General features: G+C 44.1%; 1 protein-coding gene across 5 annotated transcripts in view; it reads left to right on the top strand.

Moving 5' to 3' along the window:
- MTSS2 (MTSS I-BAR domain containing 2) overlaps positions 1–20,907 on the top strand; it is a 94,919-nt gene that overhangs the window by 42,690 nt on the left and 31,322 nt on the right. For all 5 annotated transcript variants that reach the window (XR_013262550.1, XM_077453527.1, XM_077453510.1 and 2 more), the window contains exons 2-6: positions 8,582–8,643; positions 13,911–13,984; positions 14,425–14,509; positions 15,396–15,487; positions 15,769–15,843. Coding sequence is in view for 4 of the 5 variants with exons in the window: in XM_077453527.1 (XP_077309653.1) it covers positions 8,582–8,643; positions 13,911–13,984; positions 14,425–14,509; positions 15,396–15,487; positions 15,769–15,843 (388 nt within the window). In the remaining variant the exon portion in view is untranslated. The remainder of the gene's footprint in view (positions 1–8,581; positions 8,644–13,910; positions 13,985–14,424; positions 14,510–15,395; positions 15,488–15,768; positions 15,844–20,907) is intronic.

The raw sequence follows: 20,907 nt of genomic DNA, 5'->3' as shown, positions 1-20,907 counted from the left end.
GGCTTTAGAACACATCCCTAGGACAAACGTAACCCCTGCAGCGCCCCCCTCCTGGTTAACCCCTTCACTGCCAGTCACATTTACACAGTAATCAATGCATTTTTAATCGCACAAATCGCTGCATAAATGGTCCCAAAATAGCGCCAAGAGTGTCCGATCTGTCTGCCATAATGTCACAGCCACAATAATAAATAAATAAATCGCTGATCGCCACCATTACTAGTAAAAAAAATTTTTTATAAAAATGCCATAAATCTATCCCCTATTTTGTAGACGCTATAACTTTTGCTCAAAACAATCAATAAACGCTTATTGTAATTTTTTGTTACCAAAAATATGTAGAAGAATACGTATCGGCCTAAACTGAGGAAAACAAATATTTTTTTTATATATTTTTGGGGGATATTTATTATAGCAAAAAGTAAAAAATATTGCTTTTTCTTTTCAAAATTGTTGCACTTTTTTGTTTATAGCGCAAAAAATAAAAACCGCAGAGGTAATCAAATACCACCAAAAGAAAGCTCTATTTGTGGGAAAAAGAAAGACGTCAATTTTGTTTTGGAGCCACGTCGCACGTCCACGCAACTGCCAGTTAAAGTGACGCAGTGCCGAATCGCAAAAAGTGCTCTGGTCTTTGGCCAGCCAAATCCTCCAGGGCTGAAATAGTTAACCGCTTGCCGACCAGCCGCCGCAGTTTTACTGCGGCAGAATGGCTCAGCTGCGCGAATCGCCGTCAGTTTATGCCGCTTCTTGAAGTGGCCACTAGGGGCGCGTGCGCCCGCTGCTTGCCCCTGGAGCCGCTGTGAGTGTGACTGCGGGCTCCAGCGATCGTGACACAACGAGAATCGGCATCTCTGTGTATAAACACAGAAATCCCGGTTCTCTGAGGGGAGAAGAGGCAGATTGTATGAACACACTAAGTATAAACACCGATCTATCTCTTCCCCTAGCAAGTCCCATCCCCGCTTCAGTTAGAACACTTAGTAGGGAACACAGTTAACCCCTTGATCGCCCCCTAGTGCTAACCCCTTCCCTGCCAGTGACATATTTACGGTAATCAGTGCATTTTTTTAGCACTTATCGCTGTATAAATGCCAATGGTCCCAAAAATGTGTCAAAAGTGTCCAATGTGTCCGCCATAATGTCGCAGTCCTGAAAAAAATCAGATCACTTGCCATTACTAGTAAAAAAACATAATAATATTGTAATAAAAAACATTGTAAAGGCATATATCAATTGTTATGATCGCTTGATAAAATAAAAAAACGTATGGATAAAAAAAAAAATAATAATAATAATAAAAATTCTATAAATCTATCCCCTATAATTTTGTAGCTGCTATAAATTTTGCGCAAACCAATCAATGTATGCTTATTGTGATTTTTATTACCATAAATATGTAGACGAATACATATCAGGCCAAACTAAGAAAAAATGTGCTTTTAAATTTTTTTTATAAAAAATGGGGCTATTTATGATAGCAAAAACTCAAACGTTTTTTTTTTCAGAATTGTCACTCTTTTTTTGTTTATAATGCAAAAAATAAAAACTGCAGAGATGATCAAATACCACCAAAAGAAAGCTCCATTTGTCTGAAAAAAAGGACATCAATTTGGTTTAAGTATAACGTCGCACGACCGCGCAATTGTCAGTTAAAACAACGCAGTGCCGAATTCGCAAAAAATGACCTGGTCATTCAGGAGCCAAATCTTCTGGGGCTGAAGCAGTTAAAGCATGGCCTTTTAAATTTTTCTTACACGCTGTGCAGTAGTGCATTTCGGTGTGCTAAATTATCGCAGGTTACGGGTGTTACCACAAGGCACAAGAGTCCTTAAAAAAATAAAATAAAAAAATAATTAAAACCGGCGATGAGCAGAACCTCTGATGGAGAAGCCACCATCGCACAGACAGTCTTTTAATGCTCACGGATTAGCGCTGATCCTCTCTGACAAGCAGTGACATTAAACTGGTCATTAGTAAATTTCCCCTTTAGCTAGTTAGTGGTGCGCATTAAGACAAGATGGAAGAGTAGAGAAGATGGGAGGCTGTGTGTATTGAGGCGACGCTGCTGCAGATCGGTATCCCGGACATATTCTGCTTTGCACATGACAGATGACAATGAGATCTCAGGGGAAAGATTCCTTTTAGTGACACCTAACCTGCTGACCTTCACCCCACCCATACACACAAATGATAATCTCCTTCTTCTTACCAATCACAATCATTTCCAAATCTGACCCCACAAATGCAGAATGATAAGTAGTTGATACACTGGACCGGAAAATTTGGATGGTCAGACAGATACAAGAAATGGCTGAATCTATTATAGGGAAAGAACAGATTTATTTAACCACTTTAAGACCAGGCCTCTTTTTTAGATGTGTTTACAAGTTAAAAACATTTTTTTTTGCTAGAAAATTACTTAGAACCGCCAAAAATAATGAATTTTTTTCCTAACAACCTAAAGAATAAAATAGCGGTCATTGCAATACTTTCTGACACACCGTATTTATGCAGCGGTCTTACAAGCGCGCTTTTTTTTTTTTTTTTAAATACACATTTTGAATTAAAAAATAAGACAACGGTAAAGTTAGCCCAATTTTTTTTATATTGTGAAAGATAATGTTACGCCGAGTAAATTGATACCCAACATGTCACGCTTCAAAATTGCGGCCGCTCGTGGAATGGTGACAAACTTTTACCCTTAAAAAACTCCATAGGCGACATTTAAAAAATTCTACAGGTTGCATATTTTGCGTTACAGAGGAGTTCTAGGGCTAAAATTATTGCGCTTGCTCTACCGATCATGGCAATACCTCACATGTGTGGTTTGAACACTGTTTTCATATGCGGGCGCTACTGCACGCGAGCTCAGCGGGACGGGGCGCACTTAAATATTTTTTTTTTCTTATTTTACCTTTTTTTATTTTCTATTTTTACACTGTTTAAAAAAAAAAAAAAATTGTGTCACTTTTATTTCTATTACAAAGAATGTAAACATCCCTTGTAATAGAAAAAAAAAGCATAACAGGACCTCTTAAATATGAGATCTGGGGTCAAAAAGACCGCTGCCGACGGCTCCGGTAAGCGGCGGAGGGCACCAGATCGCGGAGGGGAGGCCCTTTTGCCGATAAAAGTGATCTTGCGAATCGGCCGCAGAGACCACTTTTATCTTGTACCGGACCACCGGTCGAACACGGGGATACTGGGGTTATGGGAGCTAGCTGCTACCAGAACAATGATATCTGTCCTCAAAGTAGGGACATACATCAGTGTGCGGCGGCCTTTGAGTGCCACAAAAGCTTGGGGCAGAATGAAAGCACCTACCTGGACACCATGCTGGCTATCTGAAGTGTATAAGTGGGTTATCTATGTACATTGAAGGATATTATTTAATTTGTCGCAGATTCTTACCTTTATTCTGTTCTGATCTGATCACGGTTTCATCATGTCCTGTTCTCTGTATGACCTTTCCAGTTCATTAACCACCTGGTGAAATTTCTGGGCTCTGCTGTGGGATCGGAATCCCTTTAGTAGTGGTTAACCCTTTAGGGCATTCTTATCAAACAACCTAAAATTCTTTACATTGAGAAGAAAGAAAAAAGATATAAATACAGTGGTGATCAGTATGGGGGGGGGGGCGGCAAACCAACCCCCCACCCATGGGGGGTTGGTAGACAGATGACAGGGCCGGAATGACACTCTGATCTCCTCCTCCGTCCATTGTCCGAGCTGGGGAGTGCTGGATGTGGTTGTGGGTGAGTGGTCCCCGGAGACCTCGCTCGGGGGGGGGGGGGGGGGGGGTATGCTGTTGCTTCTCCCCTGGCCAATCTGGTATTAAGACTATGGTTGCCACCTCATCGTTTTGAACCCGAACACATATTAATTACACAGGTTTTGTGGTTGAATAAGGTGGTAATTAAACTCACTTGGTGCCTTATCTGCATTTAATTAGCCTCAGAACCGGTGTACTTCAAATGTGTTTGGGTTTAAAGGGATGAGGTGGCAACTCTAATTAGGACCCTCGACCTGATTGGCCGGGAGGAGAATCAGGATGACAGTAGTAAATATTAATTCGCTATTGTCACACAACTGGGTGGGCTCACGGCACCCCGAGCCCACCCTATTTTTTTTAAGCCAATTAGAGCCTCAGGCTCTAATCATGTGCCCCGAAAAAAAAAACCTTTTGAAATCCATGCTTTCGGTGCCCTGCATGTAGATTAGAGGCCATGTGCATGGATTAAGGGGGCGGCGCCCCTGCGCCCATTATGGATGGGCCGCCGCTGTATACAGTATCTCATAAAAGTGAGTACACCTCTCACATTTTTTTAAATATTTTATTTTATCTTTTTTCATGTGACAACACTGAAGAAATTACACTTTGCTACAATGTAAAGAAATGAGTGTACAGCTTGTAAATAATGAAACCGCTGGCAACAAAAGTGAGTTCACCCCTAAGTGAAAATGTCCAAATTGCCTCTTTAGGGCCGGTTCACACTGCAGGCGAGGCGAGGCGACTCCAACTTGCCTCGCCGCGACCTGCCGCGGCCTCAGCGGCGACTTGCAAATGACTTCTGTATAGAAGTCAATGCAAGTCGCCCCGAGGTCGCCCAAAAGTAGTACAGGAACCTTTTTTCTGAGTCGGAGCGACTCGAGTCGCTCCTCTCAGAACGGTTCCATTGTACAGAACGGGGGCGACTTGCGAGAGCGAGGCGAGGTGAGTCGTGTCGCCTCGCATCGCCCGCTGTGTGAACCGGCTCTTACTGTAACCAAGCTAACAATAGCAAGGGCATGGAAGACACCAGTACTTAGATTTGATGCAGTTAAAAATCTCACAGACAACATAATGGTTAATGAAAAATTAATTAGTGGGAATTACAATGGTGCGGCCGGCGTGTTATCTCGTTTTAAATTCTATCAATTTTCCTTGCAGCACCCGGAAGCAGAGCGGGTGGGCAAGCCGGTTCCTCAGTATTCCCTGCTGATCATGGACTAACCAGGTTCTGGACACGGCCAAGTGATTTGGCCAACAAGTCTCTATCCAGCAATATACATTCAAGGCATACACCACGGGTTGGAAGACATTTCACAAATTCTTGACATCCTTGTAGTTGTCCGTGGGACATTAAGTATGTGATGGCATTTGCGGCATATTGCCACAGCGAGTTGGCGTTATCCCCTAATACCATTCAATTGTACCCATCAGGCATTCAGCATTTCAGGAACCTACAAAACTCTGTTAGTCTGTCCATTTTTGCTGCTCACCCTCTCAAGGCCATGTTGAGGGGTATTCAAAGGTCACAGGGGCAGGCTCAGGTTTCAAGACTGCGAGTTACCGGCCAGAAGGTCCGGGATATTTCAGACGTCTTGTCATTGTCCCCTTTTGGTATAGGTCCCAGTTTGGTGCTACATATTTGAGTTTTTTTTTTGGCTTCCTCAGACCTGGGGAAGTTTCCCAGGTTAGTCGTCATGCTCCTTTCCTGGTCAAAGGCAGTCTTAAAGAGGAAGTAAACCCTGATGAGTTTACTTCCTCTTTCATTCCCTGCAAAGGGAAAGCATAATGGACCACTATGCATCGCATAGTAGTCCATTATGTGTCACTTACCTGACACAGGAGCCAGCGAAGTCACCGCTGTCCCCTGTAGTCCGGCGCATCCATCTTCTCGGTGGGATCTCGCTGCTCCGCCACTGTCATTCGGCGAAGCCGCGATGACGTCACTCCCGCGCATGCGCACGGGAGCCGACACGCACGGCATCTTCGTCGTTGACGGTGCCGCGCTCAGTGCGCCTGCGTGCCGCTGTCTACGGCGCATGCGCCGTAGACAGCGGTGCCTGTCTTTCAGCAAATATCTCCTAAACCGTGTAGGTTTAGGAGATATTTCTTGGACCTACAGGTAAGCCTTAATCTAGGCTTACCTGGAGGTCAAAGTGGTTTGTAAGGGTTTACAACCATTTTAACAGGCGCGCTGAGACAGGTGGGTCAGGGTTTCGTGGTGAAATATTATAGTACCAAGAGCAAGAAGTGCCCGGTTGACTCACTTTCTAGTTTATTGGCAGCATCCCCGCTGGAGAGCCCTTTGTTGCCGTTTCACACATATCCTTTGAAACAGTTCGTGTCACATGTCAGGGTCTTGATTGCAAAGTTAAACTTAAATCCAAAACAGTTTTCTGGACATTCGTTCAGGATCGGGGTGGCATATGCAGCTTCTAAGCAGGGGGTTCATTCTTTCATCATTAAATATATGGGACGGTTTCGGCAGGTATATGCCAGAACCTCGTATGGAAGTCATTCGGGCATTTGCTTCTTTGTTAGATTGATCATTGTTGCCCAATTTTCATTAAAGCTTTAATTTCTCATACCTACTCGTGTCTTTTGCCCTTTTTTCAGGTATACTGACCAGCCAGGCCAAGGCACAGCGCAGGTCTTGGTAAGTTAGGGGTTAAGCTCTGACTACAAGTTGGAAGGCTGGCCGCAGCCCAGCCTGAATTTGTAGGAGGAGTCTGGGGCTATATAGCCCTCCTCCCCTGCCAGGTCCAGCGTCGGCTCTTTCTTCTGGCTCCCACCCACCCGGTTCCCTCAAATAACTTTTCATTCTCAGTTTTCATACATTCGGGGTATGCCCTCTTTTCAGGTATACTGACCAGCCAGGCCAAGGCACACAGCAGGTCTTGGTAAGTTAGCGGTTATTGTTTCAATATGAAGACTCTGACTACAAGTGTATGTTACAAAGTAGAAGAACGGGAAGTGTATTATGAGTGTAGCACCGCCCCCGAAAGAGCCGCTTGGTGATTTTTGGGTTCTCTGTTCTACGCCTCAACTCCAAGAATGGCTTCAGCCTCCCTGGCACACCTGGTTAGTTATAAAATTTCTGCAAACACTTTCAAGAATGCAAGTGAAGAAAGTACCAATATCCTGGCTCTGGACTGATATCAGAAACAGACAGACACAACTGGTAGTGATAAATGAGCTGAATATATTATCATGGTTTAAAGCATATATAAAATTTACAACACGTTTAAACCTTGCTGCAAAAAATTTATATATTAGAAAAGATTACCTTCAATACTTAGCAACTGTAAGTATAGAAATTATATGCCCTTAACACAGGTGCTGAAAGGGAGAAGAGAAGACTGGTCAACTTCTCAGCTCCTTCTGGGCTGCAAACACCCTTGAGAGGTTCACATACAAAGAAAAGAATGTGTTACACAAGTACAGTAAGCACAGTTCTGTAGCGTTATAGGTCCTGAGTTGAAGAATTGTAGTGTCTTCTGCTAGCCAACGGTGGGGCCCTTGTTTTAAGAGTAGGTTTAAACAAGCTTGTGTGAACCAGTAATCGTCTAGAATGTTCCATTGGGTAGAAATTTTAAAAGGACAAACTACTAGAGATGGCAACTCCAAACAAGCATCCCATGACACTAAAAAGGGAAATTGGTGTCTGCATGCAGTGTCTGTATGGTGTCAAGAAGGATGCTGGGTTTACACCTGCTCACCAGTCCTCTGTGTGATGACACAATGATAGTCCCAGGTGCTGGTTCAGGCTCCTGATGCTCCTAGTGATGTTGTTGCACTGGATCTCTTGCTGATGGCCGATTGAGATGACTGGTCACAAAACTCGCAAGGTGAACAGGCAGCGGCTGACCCAATACACGGATGGGTATCTCGATTCCTGAAAAGCGTGGGTCGTCTCTGCTGAGCTGAGTGGTGCTGGGCTGCTGAGTAGGGTCCCTTGACTAAATAAATAGTGGACCACATGGCTGTCTTTGCTCCTAGCTCCCCACCTCACTCCTCCGGCTCCAGGCAATACTCTCCTGGAAGTCTCTGGAAAAGCTTTGCTTTCTCCCCCTCTGATGCTCTCAGAGTCTCTCTCTCTCAGTCCTATCAGTCTCAGCAGTTTTCCTCACACCTGTCACCTCACCACACACTCTCTCTCTCTCTCTTTCCCTCTCTCTCTTCTCAGACCGCTCTCCTTATTCTCCTCACAGACTCTTTTTTTTTTTTGTTTCAGGATATCCCTCCTCCTCTGTTGGGACACACAGTCCCTGGTGTCAGTGTGTGTCTCTCTCCTCACTCTGGCACCTCAGTTCCTTCCCTTCACACACTTCTCCTCTCCTCACTGTTACGTGTCATTGTGTCCCAGCAAAGGACTTTTTGAGCCTTGGTATCTCCCTCTCTTTTAAGCAACCTCCTCTGTCTCCTGTCAGCACTCTCTCTCTCTCTTTTACCTCAGTACTTCCCTCTCTTTTTCCCCCCCTCAGCACTTCCTGAAACTTTCCTTTTTCCCAGTGTTCTCTCTCTCTCTCTCTCAGTTTTCTGGAAGGACCAGTCAGCATCTCTCTGTCTCCATCTTGTGGCCAAAAGAAGAATTTACATTACAACAAGCCTGCTACATGAGTATAAGATATAAAGGATATAAAGTAGAGGAATAGGAAGTGGAATATGCGTGTGTGATACAAAGTAGAGGAACGAGAGATGTGATGTGTCAATATGGTACAAAGCATAATGTTTCTTTGCTCTGTATACGGAGGATATTTATTATTGTGTTATATTAACCCTGTATCTCTGTATTTCTGTCTCTTCCAGACCTCCTACCCCATCTGGGAGGATTTCAGCTCCAAAGCCACCAAACTGCACTCCCAGCTCAGGTGAGTCCCTTATCTCATTATACTGTCCCACCCTATGGCCTCATTGAAAGGGGTCTATAAGCTGTAATGCATTGTGGCTTCAAAAATAAAGACAATTTTGATAATAATATAACATCAATGAAGTTACAAATAAACTGTAGAAATTATTTAATTTTTTTTGCCAAATCTGAGAATTTCTTCATGGAAACTCAGAATGCCAAATTTACCATGTTCTCTGACAACCTACAAATACCATCCTGGATTTCAGTTATCAGTGTGTCTGAAGGAAGAATTACCCTGGACAGTCCACTTCCTTCCCATTGCTGATGCTGTACTGAGTGAATCTTTGGATGTATTCCCCTCTCCTCGGGGGGGGGGGGGGGGGGGGGCATAAATCTGATCAGAACATCATAAGGTGATCTCTGTTATACAGACACCTGAGAGATGGCATGGTGAGGGGCTCTGGAGAAATACTGGGCTGCCACTGCTGATTTCCCTTTAAAATCAAACACATATGAATTACACAGGTTTTGTGGCTGATTAAGGTGGTAATTAAACTGACTTGGTGCCTTATCTGCATTTAATTATCCTCAGAACCTGGGTATTTCATATGTGTCTGGGTTTAAAGGTATGAGGTGGCAACCCTAGCACTGGTTCAAATCATTTGGTGGAGGGGGGATTATGGTATGAGGTTGTTTTTCAGGGATGGGGCTTGGCCCCTTAAGGCGTCAGCATACCAAGACATTTTAGACAATTTCATGCTCCCAACTTTGTGGGAACAGTTTGGGGATGGCTCCTTCCTTTTCCAACATGACTGCGCACCAGTGCACAAAGCAAGGTCCATAAAGACATGGATGAGTGAGTTTGGGGTGGAGGAACTTGAGTGGCCGGCACAGAGTCCTGACCTCAACCAGACAGAACACCTTTGGGATGAATTTGAGTGGAGACTGCGAGCCAGCCCTTTTGTTCAACATCAGTGCCTGACCTCACAAATGCGCTTCTGAAAGAATGGTCTAACATTCCCATAGACACACTCCTAAACCTCGTGGACAGCCTTCCCAGAAGAGTTGAAGCTGTTATAGCTGCAAAGGGTGGGCCACCTCAATATTGAACCCTACGGACTAAGACTGGGATGCCAATAAAGTTCATGTGTGTGTGAAGGCTGGCGTCCCAAAACTTTTGTCAATATAATGTGTGTGTGTGTGTGTGTGTGTGTGTGTGTGTATATATGTATACGTATATATATATATATATATATATATATATATATATATATATATATATATATACATACACACAGTATCTCTCAAAAGTGAGTACACCCCTCACATTTTTGTAAATATTTTTCATGTGACAACACTGAAGAAATTATACTTCGCCACAATGTAAAGTAGTGAGTGTACAGCTTGTATAACAGTGTAAATTTGCTGTCCCCTCAAAATAACTCAACACACAGCCATTATGTGTGGTGTATGGTCTAAACACTAACAGGCTGTCCCCCCACCCCTTCAACCTCTGCAACAATGCTGGCAGCACTCATAAGTCTATTTCCCAAAGACAACCTCTGGATATGATGCTGAGCATGTGCACTCAACTTTTTTGGTGGACCATGGCGAGGTCTGTTCTGAGTGGAGTCTGTCCTGTTAAACCGCTGTATGGTCTTGGCCACCGTACTGCAGCTCAGTTTCAGGGTCTTGGCAATCTTCTTATAGCCTAGGCCATCTTTATGTAGAGCAACAATTCTTTTTTTCAGATCCTCAGAGTGTTCTTTGCCATGAGGTGCCATGTTGAGTCCCCAGTGACCACTATGAGAGCGATAACACAAAATTTAACACACCTGCTCCCCGTTCACACCTGAGACCTTGTAACAGTAACATGTCACATGATATTGGGTAGGAAAAATGGCTAATTGGGCCCAATTTGGACATTTACACTTAGGGATGTACTCACTTTTGTTGTCAGCAGTTTAGACATTAATGGCTGTGTGTTGAGTTATTTTGAGGGGACAGCAAATTGACACTGTTATACAAGCTGTACACTCACTACTTTACATTGTAGCAAAGAGTCATTTCTTCAGTGTTGTCACATGAAAAGATATAATAAAATATTTACAAAAATGTGAGGGGTGTACTTACTGTTGTGAGATACTGTGTATATATATATATATACTGTGTAAAAATCGTTGGCAGGTCTAAAAAAATGCTGTAAATGGAGAATACTTTCATAAATAGAAGTATTACTAGTTTGGTTTTTTGTCAGTTAAAGTGGGAGTCCGCCGGGACTCCGCGTTTTTTTTTTTTTTTTAAAGTCAGCAGCTACAAATACTGCAGCTGCTGACTTTTAAAATAGTGACACTTACCTGTCCAGCGCGCCCGCGATGTCGGCACCCGAAGCCGATCTCTAGATCGACACTCGAGTGCTGCCGCCGCCATCTTGGGTATGGGAATCAGGAAATGGAGCCTTTCGGCTTCATTTCCCGGTTCCCTACTGCGCATGCGCGAGCCGCGCTGCGCAATGAGGACGGTCCCCGCTGCCTCTGGGATCTGTGTGTTTCCCAGCAGGCAGCGGGGCACTTGCGGAAGGGGGCGGGCACTTGCGGAAAGGGGCGTAATGTATGCCCCTTTCCGCAGAGAGCTAGCCCGGAAGTGGGTGCAGTTACCTGGATTATCCAGGTAACTGCACCCCCCTCCCCCCTGAAAGGTGCCAATTGTGGCGCCGGAGGGGGGGAGGAATCCGATGAGCGGAAGGTCCATTTTAGGGTGGACCTCCGCTTTAACACAATAGAAAGTAAATGAACAGAAGAGAAATTAAAATCTAATCAATATTTGGTGTGACCACCCCTTGCTTCCCAACCAGCATCAGTTCTTCTAGGTTCACTTACACACAGTTTTTGAAGGAATTTGGCAGGTAGGTTGTTCCATCTTGAACTAAGCACAGATCATTGGTGTGTAGCAGATAGGTGCTAGGAAAAGTTAAAGTCGTGTTTTTCAATAGGTAAATTTAGTTGCCACACTGTAGTCAGTGTGGCTGTATTGGTTTGGTAGGTAAAAGCATATTATGCTCACTGTATTCAGTGAAGCTGCAATGTGCTGGTTAGGTCTGCTCTGTGGGTTCAGCTGCTGTCAGTCTGGACTATACCTTCCTCTCTATCCAGGGAACTGGAGAAGTTGCTGGATGATAGGTGTGGAGCTATGCAGATGGCAGCATGAATATTGATACAGCCCTGGCCTATCCCACAAAGGCAGGCTCTGATGGCATGCTGGGAGACTGTATTTATTCTTCAAACACACTGAGCTCAAGGTCTTTTTCCAGAGTGGATTAGTCCAGCCTAGGGGGCATGCTGCCCTCCCAGGTGGAAGCTGTTACCTCAGGTGAGTAATGCTTGAATGCTGAGACCCGGGAGCAAAAGAGAGGTGACTGAGGGAGGGCTGTCTGTTGAAGATTTGGTCTACTATCACAGGAAGGTTTTGCTTGGAAGTTGGATGGAGGCTACCAGCTGTCCTTGGGCCTTGTGAGTACAGACGCTCGAGAGATCTTGGGGGACCTTTGCGCTTTTGCTACCCATCAGGTACTATATAGGGCACACTGGCTGGTGTCCTGAAAAGCTTTGTCTACCTAATCTCCTACTTAAAGGGACTTTGCTCTTGTGGCTCTAATTACTGCTACAAAGCTGAAGTCTACTTTTTGTTTCAAGCCTGGACCTTAATATAGCATGTCCTGAAGAATACCTAAGTCCTCAAAGTTCCTGATTTTCGAGAAGCCCACCACTATCCTCAACTCTGTTCAACTTCTCCAAAAATAAAAACCACAAAAACAACATCCCCTAGATTGGTTATTGAAGAAACGTGTGAATGAGCCTGTGTGCCTGGCTGTGGGGCAAAGCCTGTGTGGAAGACCTGGACAGTAATCCTCCAGCTCCTATAGTAGTGCTATATGTGCATATAGGCTGCCTCAAATCCTTCTTTCTCTTTATATAATCCCAGACAGACTCAATGGTGTTGAGATCAAGGCTCTGTGGGGGCCAAACCATCACATCCAGGACTCATCTTTCTTCTTTACACTAAAGATAGTTCTTAATGACATTGGCTGTATATTTGAGGTCATTGTCCAGCTGCAAAATAAATTTGGAGCCAATCGCACGCCTCCCTGATGGTCTGGTATGATGGATAAGAATCTGCCTGTATTTCAAATCATTGAGCACACCATTATTCCCCAGATTTTTTCTGCAGAAGGCCAACAACTCCAAAACATACAGTCAATGTCATTAAGAACTATCTTCAGGATAAAGAAGAAGGAGCCCTGAAAGTGATGGTTTTGCCCCCCAAGAGCCCTGATCTCAACTTGATCGAGTCTGTCTGGGATTACATGAAGAGACAGAAGGATTGGAGGGAGCTTACATCCATAGAAGGTCTGTGGTGAGTCCTCCAAGATGTTTGGAACAACTTACCAGCCAAGTTCCTTCAAAAGTATACCTAGAAGAATTAATGCCAGTTTGAAGCCAAAGGGTAGTCACACCAAATATTGACCTGATTTCGATTTTTCTTCTGTTTGTTCACTTTGCATTTTGTAAATTGATAAAAAAAATACATATATATATTTTTTTTAAATATATATTTTTAAAAACAATCTTACATTACAGCCATTTTTCACACCTGCCTAAACCTTTTACACAGTACTGTATATGCATATGCCATTATCTGTATACAAGTGCCAGGCTTGAATCCAGGCTTGCATTGAATACAGAAGAATAGCTTTACTCTCTGACCGTCTGTGTGTTTTTGGGGTAAGCCCCACACTCTGAGCCTCTGTGTGTTTTTGGTAATACACACTATACTCTGACCCTCTGTGTGTTTTTGGAGTATGACCCATACTCCATCTGTGTGTTTTTGGAGTATGCCCCACACTCTGACCCTCTGCGTGTTTTTTGGGTATGCCTCATACTGTGATCCTCTGTGTATTTTGGGATAGGCCTCATACTCCAACCCTCTGTGTTTTTTGAGTACACCCCCTACTACTCCGACCCTCTGAGTGATTTTAGGCTGTGCCACATACTTTGGCCCTCTGTGTGTTTTAGAGTATGTACCATACTTTGGCCCACTGTATGTTTTTAGGGTATGTCCCATACTTTGGCCCTCTGTGTGTTTTTGGTGTATGCCCCATACTATGACCCTCTGTGTGTTTTTGGATACGCCCCATACTCTGATCCTTTGTGTGTTTTTGGGGACCCCCTGCATGCTTTCCCTTTATATCTTGCAGTTCTATTACTGACACATTCTCTACCCCCACAGGACCACAGTGCTGGCTGCTGTTGCCTTCCTTGATGCCTTTCAGAAAGTGGCAGACATGGCGACCAATACTCGCGGTAAGGGAATATCTCTTTTGAATCGGTGACACAGAGAGCGGTCTCTCATATGGAAGTCCATCGTATGCAGAGATGGATAGATGCAGACAGAATAACCAGGCTTGACAGATTAGGAGTTCAGTACCCAGTCAGGCAAACTCTGTAATGAGGCACCATCATCGCATGGCATATGTGTTGTGCTGTACTACAGGTGCCAGATACTATACTCTGTGCATAGGGGGAACTCGACATGAATGACACCATGCCATGCAAAATACTGTGTGTCAGTTTGCTAAGTGAATATTCCAGATAAACCTCTATAGACATTTCCTGATATCTGGGTCCCCACTGGGGAGGGACATCGCCCACAGAAGGAGAAATATTTTAACATAGTGATTGCACAATTAATGAAACTCATTGGGAGATTTAGACTTAAAAACAATTTTCTGATTCTTTCACAGGGGCCACACGTGACATCGGATCCGCACTGACCCGAATGTGTATGAGACATCGAAGCATCGAGAGCAAACTTAGACATTTCACCAAGTGAGGAGCTTAGAAATATTCTGTGAACCACATCTGCCCTGCCTGACAGGAGACCCCCATAATCGGGTCAGAGACTTCCCCCATAACTGGGCCAGACCCCCCCTTAACTTGACCAGAGTCCCCCTACAAGCGGTCTGGGGGTCCTCCATAACCTGACCAAAGACCCCGTCTCATAACCTGACCAGAGCCCCCCATACCTGTACCAGAGGCCTTCCAGAACCTGACTAGAGACCCCTCCATGACCTGATAAGATACCCTTCATAACTGGACCGGAAACACCTCCCCCCCCCCATAAACTGACCACAGATCCCCCCCCCCATAACCTGACTGGAGTGTCCTCCTTAACCTGGCCAACCACAATGGCAGCTCAAGAGCCACGGTGTCCTGTGATGGCTGTATTGCTGCTCAGGTGACCAATTCTAATGTCCTGTTATTATAAAACTGACTCCATCCAACATCTAATTTGGGGTGTGGTCAGTTTTAGAATACTCAGGATGGGGGTGTGGTCATAGAATACCCCAGGATGGGGGTGCAGTCAGTTATAGAAAGTCAGATAATCATAGAATACCCAGGATGGGGGTGCAGTCAGTAATAGAAAGTCAGGTAATACCCTTACCTGACTTTCTATAACTGACTGCACCCCCATCCTGGGTATTCTATGACCACATCCTGAGTATTCTAAAACTGACCACACCCCAAATCCTGAGTATTTTATAATTGATGGCTACCCCATCCTGGGAATTGTATAACTGACCACACCGCTATTCTGGAAATTCTATACCTGACCACAACCCCCCAACCTGGGTATTATATAACTGACCACACCCCCCATCATGGATATTATAGAGCTGACCACACCTCTCCTTCTTTTTGATCTCTTTTGTAGTGCTCTCATGGAGAGTCTAATAACTCCTCTCCAGGAAAGGATCGAGGACTGGAAGAAAACCGCAAACACACTGGACAAGGAGCACGCCAGAGGTAAGCCAACTGCACAATTACCACTCCATCAGGGACCACATTACTCTATTTGGCATGGAGCTCCCATGGTCAGAGACCACATTTCTTTATTCAGGACGGAGCTCCCATTGTCCGTGACCAAATTGCTGTATTCAGAATGGAGCTGTCATAGTCAAGGACCACACTATCAGGGAACCCCAATCACATCTACACTGTCATACACTGCCAAATCCACACCATCTGTGTCTCCCCTTCTCACCCCATTTATGCCTTTCCTTCGCATCCCATTTATGTCTCTGCAGAATACAAGCGAGCTCGTCATGAGATCAAAAAGAAATCTTCTGATACACTGAAGCTGCAGAAAAAGGCACGAAAAGGTAATGGATCTCAAAGACCCCCTCAGATCCCTTCCCCTTGTATTCTGTATATAAACAGGCTAAAAATCTGTTGGGAATTTCTGAACACCACAATGTAAATGTGATCTATTGAAGCCGCTACATGTCCACAGACAGACAGAGCTATAAAGAGAGTGCTAGGTATTACGAGAAAGTGCTACATTCACATTACACTTCTTATGGAAGGAGCCAGTACTGGAATGGAGGACAATGCTATACAGAGAGTGCAAGGTATTACTGTTGGTTATGTGATAAGATAAGGCAATGAGATCTTGAGAAATGGCTTTACTTGTATAAGGGAACAGCATACATATGTGAGAACAGCATTACAGGAGAGAGCAGAGATAGAAAAAAAACTCCTACCAGTGCAGAATATACAAGTTGTAACATATACAGTATACATACACAGATGCTAATATATTACTACAGTGCCATCTATAGTTTGGAGTGCATAGTACATGCTGTTGCAATTCCAACACCCCTCTTAACAGCCTGTGTTTTGCTATATGAGGTTTAGGTTCTTTTGTAGAAGACTCTGATGTTCCTTTAACAATGGTTTATTGAGTGCATCCGCAGTCATCTCTTCTGACAGGCAATAGTGAATGTCGATAACACCCTGCTCTTGAGTGTCCCTAAGCAGATGATATTTCACGTCAATTTGCTTCGTCCTACACTCATGTCTACACTCATGTCCGTTAAAATTTGGCCAATCCATATTGCTTCCTGACATGCATATGCTGTTGCAATGTTCTCAGCTTCAATTAGATTTTGCTTTTGGCTAAACCAACTTATGGTACCTCCACCATACTGGAAGGCATAAACCACTTGTAAATTTGAGTCTGTGTGCAGTCTCCGGCCCAATCAACATCCACCTACCCAATTTGTTTTGGATTTGATGCTGCTGGTAGCTGTAGCTTAATCTGAATTTTTATCCTTTAGGTACTGTATCACCCTTTTTACTATGTGCCAGTCACGCTGATAGGGAGCTGAACCTTTTCCAGAGAATATGCCTACTCCTGCAGCTATGTCTGGTCTTGTCACAGTGGCAATGTATACTAGCTTTTCTATAGCTCTGCAGTACATGTCATTGTTGGGTAGCAAGTTTTCTGCTTCATTGCTATTTTGGTATCTTGTTTCCATGGGTGTCTTAAGTTTTTGCATCTTCCATGTGGAACTGTTTCAAGATTTCTGCAATTTTCTGACTTTGGTTGAGAAGATAACTTCCATCTTCTTTCCTCTTCATTTGGATCCCAAGATATTGGCTGATGTTCTCCAGCTCTTTAATTCCAAAGTTCTCTTTCAGTTTGCAAACTTTGTGATTGTAATTCCCTTCTTGTAAAAATATAATGTCATCAACATAAAATAGGGTGCATAGACATCTGTCTTATTGATTTCTGAAATAGAGAATGGGAGCTGCTTTGCTTCTTGAGAATACCTCTCTCCTGAGTACATTTACTTTATCATTCCACATCCTTGCAGATTGTTTAAAGCGGAGGTCCACCCTAAAGTGGACCTTCCGCTCATCGGAACCCTCCCCCCCTCCGGCGCCACAATTGGCACCTTTCAGGGGGGAGGGGGGTGCAGGTACCTGTACAGTACAGGTATCTGCACCCACTTCCGGGATAGCTCTCTGCGGAAAGGGGCGTAGGTTACGCCCCTTTCCGAAAGTCCCCCGCTGCCTGCTGGGAAACACACAGATCCCAGAGGCAGCGGGTCCATCCTTATTGCGCAGCGCGACTCGCGCATGCGCAGTAGGGAACCGGAAAATGAAGCCGAAAGGCTCCACTTCCTGATTTCCATACCCAAAATGGTGGCGGCAGCACCCGAGAGACGATCAAGAGATCGGCTTCGGGTGCCGACATCGCGGGCACGCTGGACAGGTAAGTGTCACTATTTTAAAAGTCAGCAGCTGCAGTATTTGTTGCTGCTGGCTTTAAAAAAAAAAAAAATACGCGGACTCCCGCTTTAAGGCCGTAGATGCTCATTTGAGGTTTACACAAGGTTGTGTCTTTGCTCAAACCCTGGTGGTTGCTCCATGTAGAGATCTTTCTTAATGTCTCTGTATAGGAAAGCGTTTTCGAAATCTAGTTCCTTCACTCGCAATGCTAAGAAGGGTTCAGATAGTGGAGAGTTTTTACGAGAGGAGCGAATGTTTCATCGTAATCTGATCCAAATTCATGGGAATATCCCTTGGCAATTAATCTGGCCATATATTTGTGGATATTTCCTTCAGCTTTGAGCTTCACTTTAAAAATTCACTTGCTTCCTATAGTTTTGGAGGAAGTTTCTTGCGTGTCCAGGTTTTGTTTTCCTGATGCAATCTTATTTCTTCTTAAACTGCCTTTAATTATTGGCTTTACTTTTTGGTATTTTTTCTACGTCTTCCCAGGATGTTGATTCAACCAAGTTACGTGTCTTAGCAGCATATGACAGCTTGCAGGGTGGTATCCCTTTTCTCACCCAAGTGGATCTTCTAATTTCAGGTTGTTCAGAAGAATATAGTGGGGAACTTAACTTATCTATTAAGAGTTCCATCTCTTGTTCTGACTCCTGCGTGACAGAGCCTCCCTAGACCCACAGACTCCTCAGCACTCCATCTTTCACCCAACTCTGCTTCTGGCCTGGCTCCTCCATATTTAAGAGCTGACTTAGCCACCCTGCCAGAGCATTCTGCCTTGGGATTGGCCAAGTTTCCACAAGTATGCAGATCATTCCTCTTTGCCTCCACCCTCTAACTTTCAGATCCAGGGGGAGGTACCAGAGGCCTGCATCTGTGAGTCATCCAGCCTGACCTGCAGTAAACCGTGACCCAATTTCAGACTCACAAACTAACCATGAGTCCTACATAAATTTGCCTGTACTAATCTGGTAACACACTAGAGGGTGCTACATTAGTGACCCTGTTCATAGCCCAAAGAACCCACACATACTTGGCACATATGGAGGAGGCATTATCCGCCTACTGTAACACACACCCTACCCTTACAGGTCTCTGGAAGTGGAATACTTGTGTCTTTTGCTTCCATGCATACTTGCATTTCATGAGCATTTTGCACAGCAGCATTGTCATATCTTCTGATAAACCTCTCTTTGTTAATTCCTTTTGTGGATTCTCTGTTTTGGTGCTCCAATCTCCTATGCCATAGGTGAATGTATTTTTTTTTTTCTTCAGGTGTCTGGTCTTTTTACAGCAAAACATGCTCGGCTTTCTTTACTTTGCTTTGTCCTCTTGTGCAACTTAATAGGTTTCTCTTCATATTGCATATTTTCTTTTTTTCTGTTATATTCATGAATTCATTTTCCTTTGGTACATTCTAGTGTTAATTCTTGCTTGGTTCTGGCCTCTAAAGCGTTGGTGCGTTATGTCACTCTGCAAGGCTGCATAGCAGTAGCGCCACCATGTGGTTATCTTTAATTTGCTCTATAATTGCACATGCACTATATTACCAATAATATTAGGAATGTCTGCTATTGCACACACATGGATTTTAATGGCATCCCAGTCTTAGTCCGAAGGGCCCAATATTGAGTTTGCCCACCCTTTGCAGCTATAACAGCTTCAACTCTTCTGGGAAGGCTGTCCACAAGGTTTAGGAGTGTGTCTATGGGAATGTTTGACCATTCTTCCTGAAGCGCATTTGTGAGGTCAATTGCTGATGTTGGATGAGAAGGCCTGGCTCGCAGTCTTCACTCTAATTTATCTCAAAGGCGTTCTGTCAGGTTGCGGTCAGGACTTTGTGCAGGCCAGTCAAGTTCCTCCACCCCAAACTCGCTCATCCATGTCTTTATGGATCTTGCTTTGTGCACTGGTCCAAATCATTTGATGGAGGAGGGATTATAGTGGGAGGTTGTTTTTCAGGGGTTGGGCTTCTCCTCTTAGTTCCAGTGAAGGGAACTCTTAAGGTGTCAGCATACCAAGAAATTTTGGACAGTTTCATGTTCCCAACTTTGTGGGAACAGTTTTGGGATGGCCCCTTCCTGTTCCAACATGACTGCTCACCAGTGCAGAAAGCAAGGTCCATAAAAACATGTTTGAGTGAGTTTTGGGTGGAGGAACTTGACTGGCCTGCACAGAGTCCTGACCTCAACCCGATAGTACATCTTTGGGATGAATTAGAGTGGAGAATGTGAGCCAGGCAATTTCTCCAACATCAGTGCCTGACCTCACAAATGAGTCTGTCTGTATTCAGTACTTGCCGCAAGTTGTCTCCAATGTGAATTTCGACAGCCGGTGGGTGGTATTGTTGAGCTTTGTCATTTTTCAGCAGTTTGTAGTGTTCTGTTTAGTGCACATAACCTGTTGGTTATGTGATAAGATGAGGCACTGAGATCTTGAGAAATGTAGATTTCAGCATTACTTGTGTAGGAGAACAGCACATGTGAGAACAGCATTACAGAGGAGAGCAGGAAAAAAAAACGTCCTTCCTGTGCAGAATATACAAGCATATACAGTATAAACACACAGACACTAGTATATTACTACAGCACCAGATATAGTTTAGAGTGAATAGTACATAGCACCTACAACAATTACAACAATAGAGTGCTATAACTGCTTGCCGGCCGTATCACTTACATGTGTACTGTGCTATATACACACTACACTTCTTATGGAAGGAGACAGTACTGGAGAATCTTTCCATACATTGTTATAATGTATAATATGAATCTAATGAAAGATCCCTTGATACATTGTTATAATAAAGGATCCTTCCCTACATTGTTATGCCCCATAGACACTGTCGGATTTTCCGACGGAAAATGTGCGATCGGATCATGTTATCGGAAAATCCGACCGCGTGTGGGCTCCATCTGACTTTTTCCGACGCACAGAGTTTGAGAGCAGGATCTAACATTTTCCGACAACAAAATCCGATCGCATAAATTCCGATCGTGTGTAGACAATTCCGACGGACAAAGTGCTATGCATGCTCAGAATAAACTAAGAGACGAAAGCTATTGGCTACTGGCCCCATTTATAGTCCCGACATACGTGTTTGATGTCACCTCGTTCAGAACGGTCAGATTTTCCGACAATTTTGTGCG

Source organism: Lithobates pipiens, unplaced genomic scaffold (genome assembly GCF_037356315.1).
Source record: "Lithobates pipiens isolate NorthernLeopardFrog02 unplaced genomic scaffold, aLitPip1_a1.2 Scaffold_10, whole genome shotgun sequence".
NCBI classification, from domain to species: domain Eukaryota; kingdom Metazoa; phylum Chordata; class Amphibia; order Anura; family Ranidae; genus Lithobates; species Lithobates pipiens.
The sequence above is the reverse complement of the archived record's forward strand: the minus strand, read 5'-3'. Positions and strand labels throughout refer to the sequence as shown.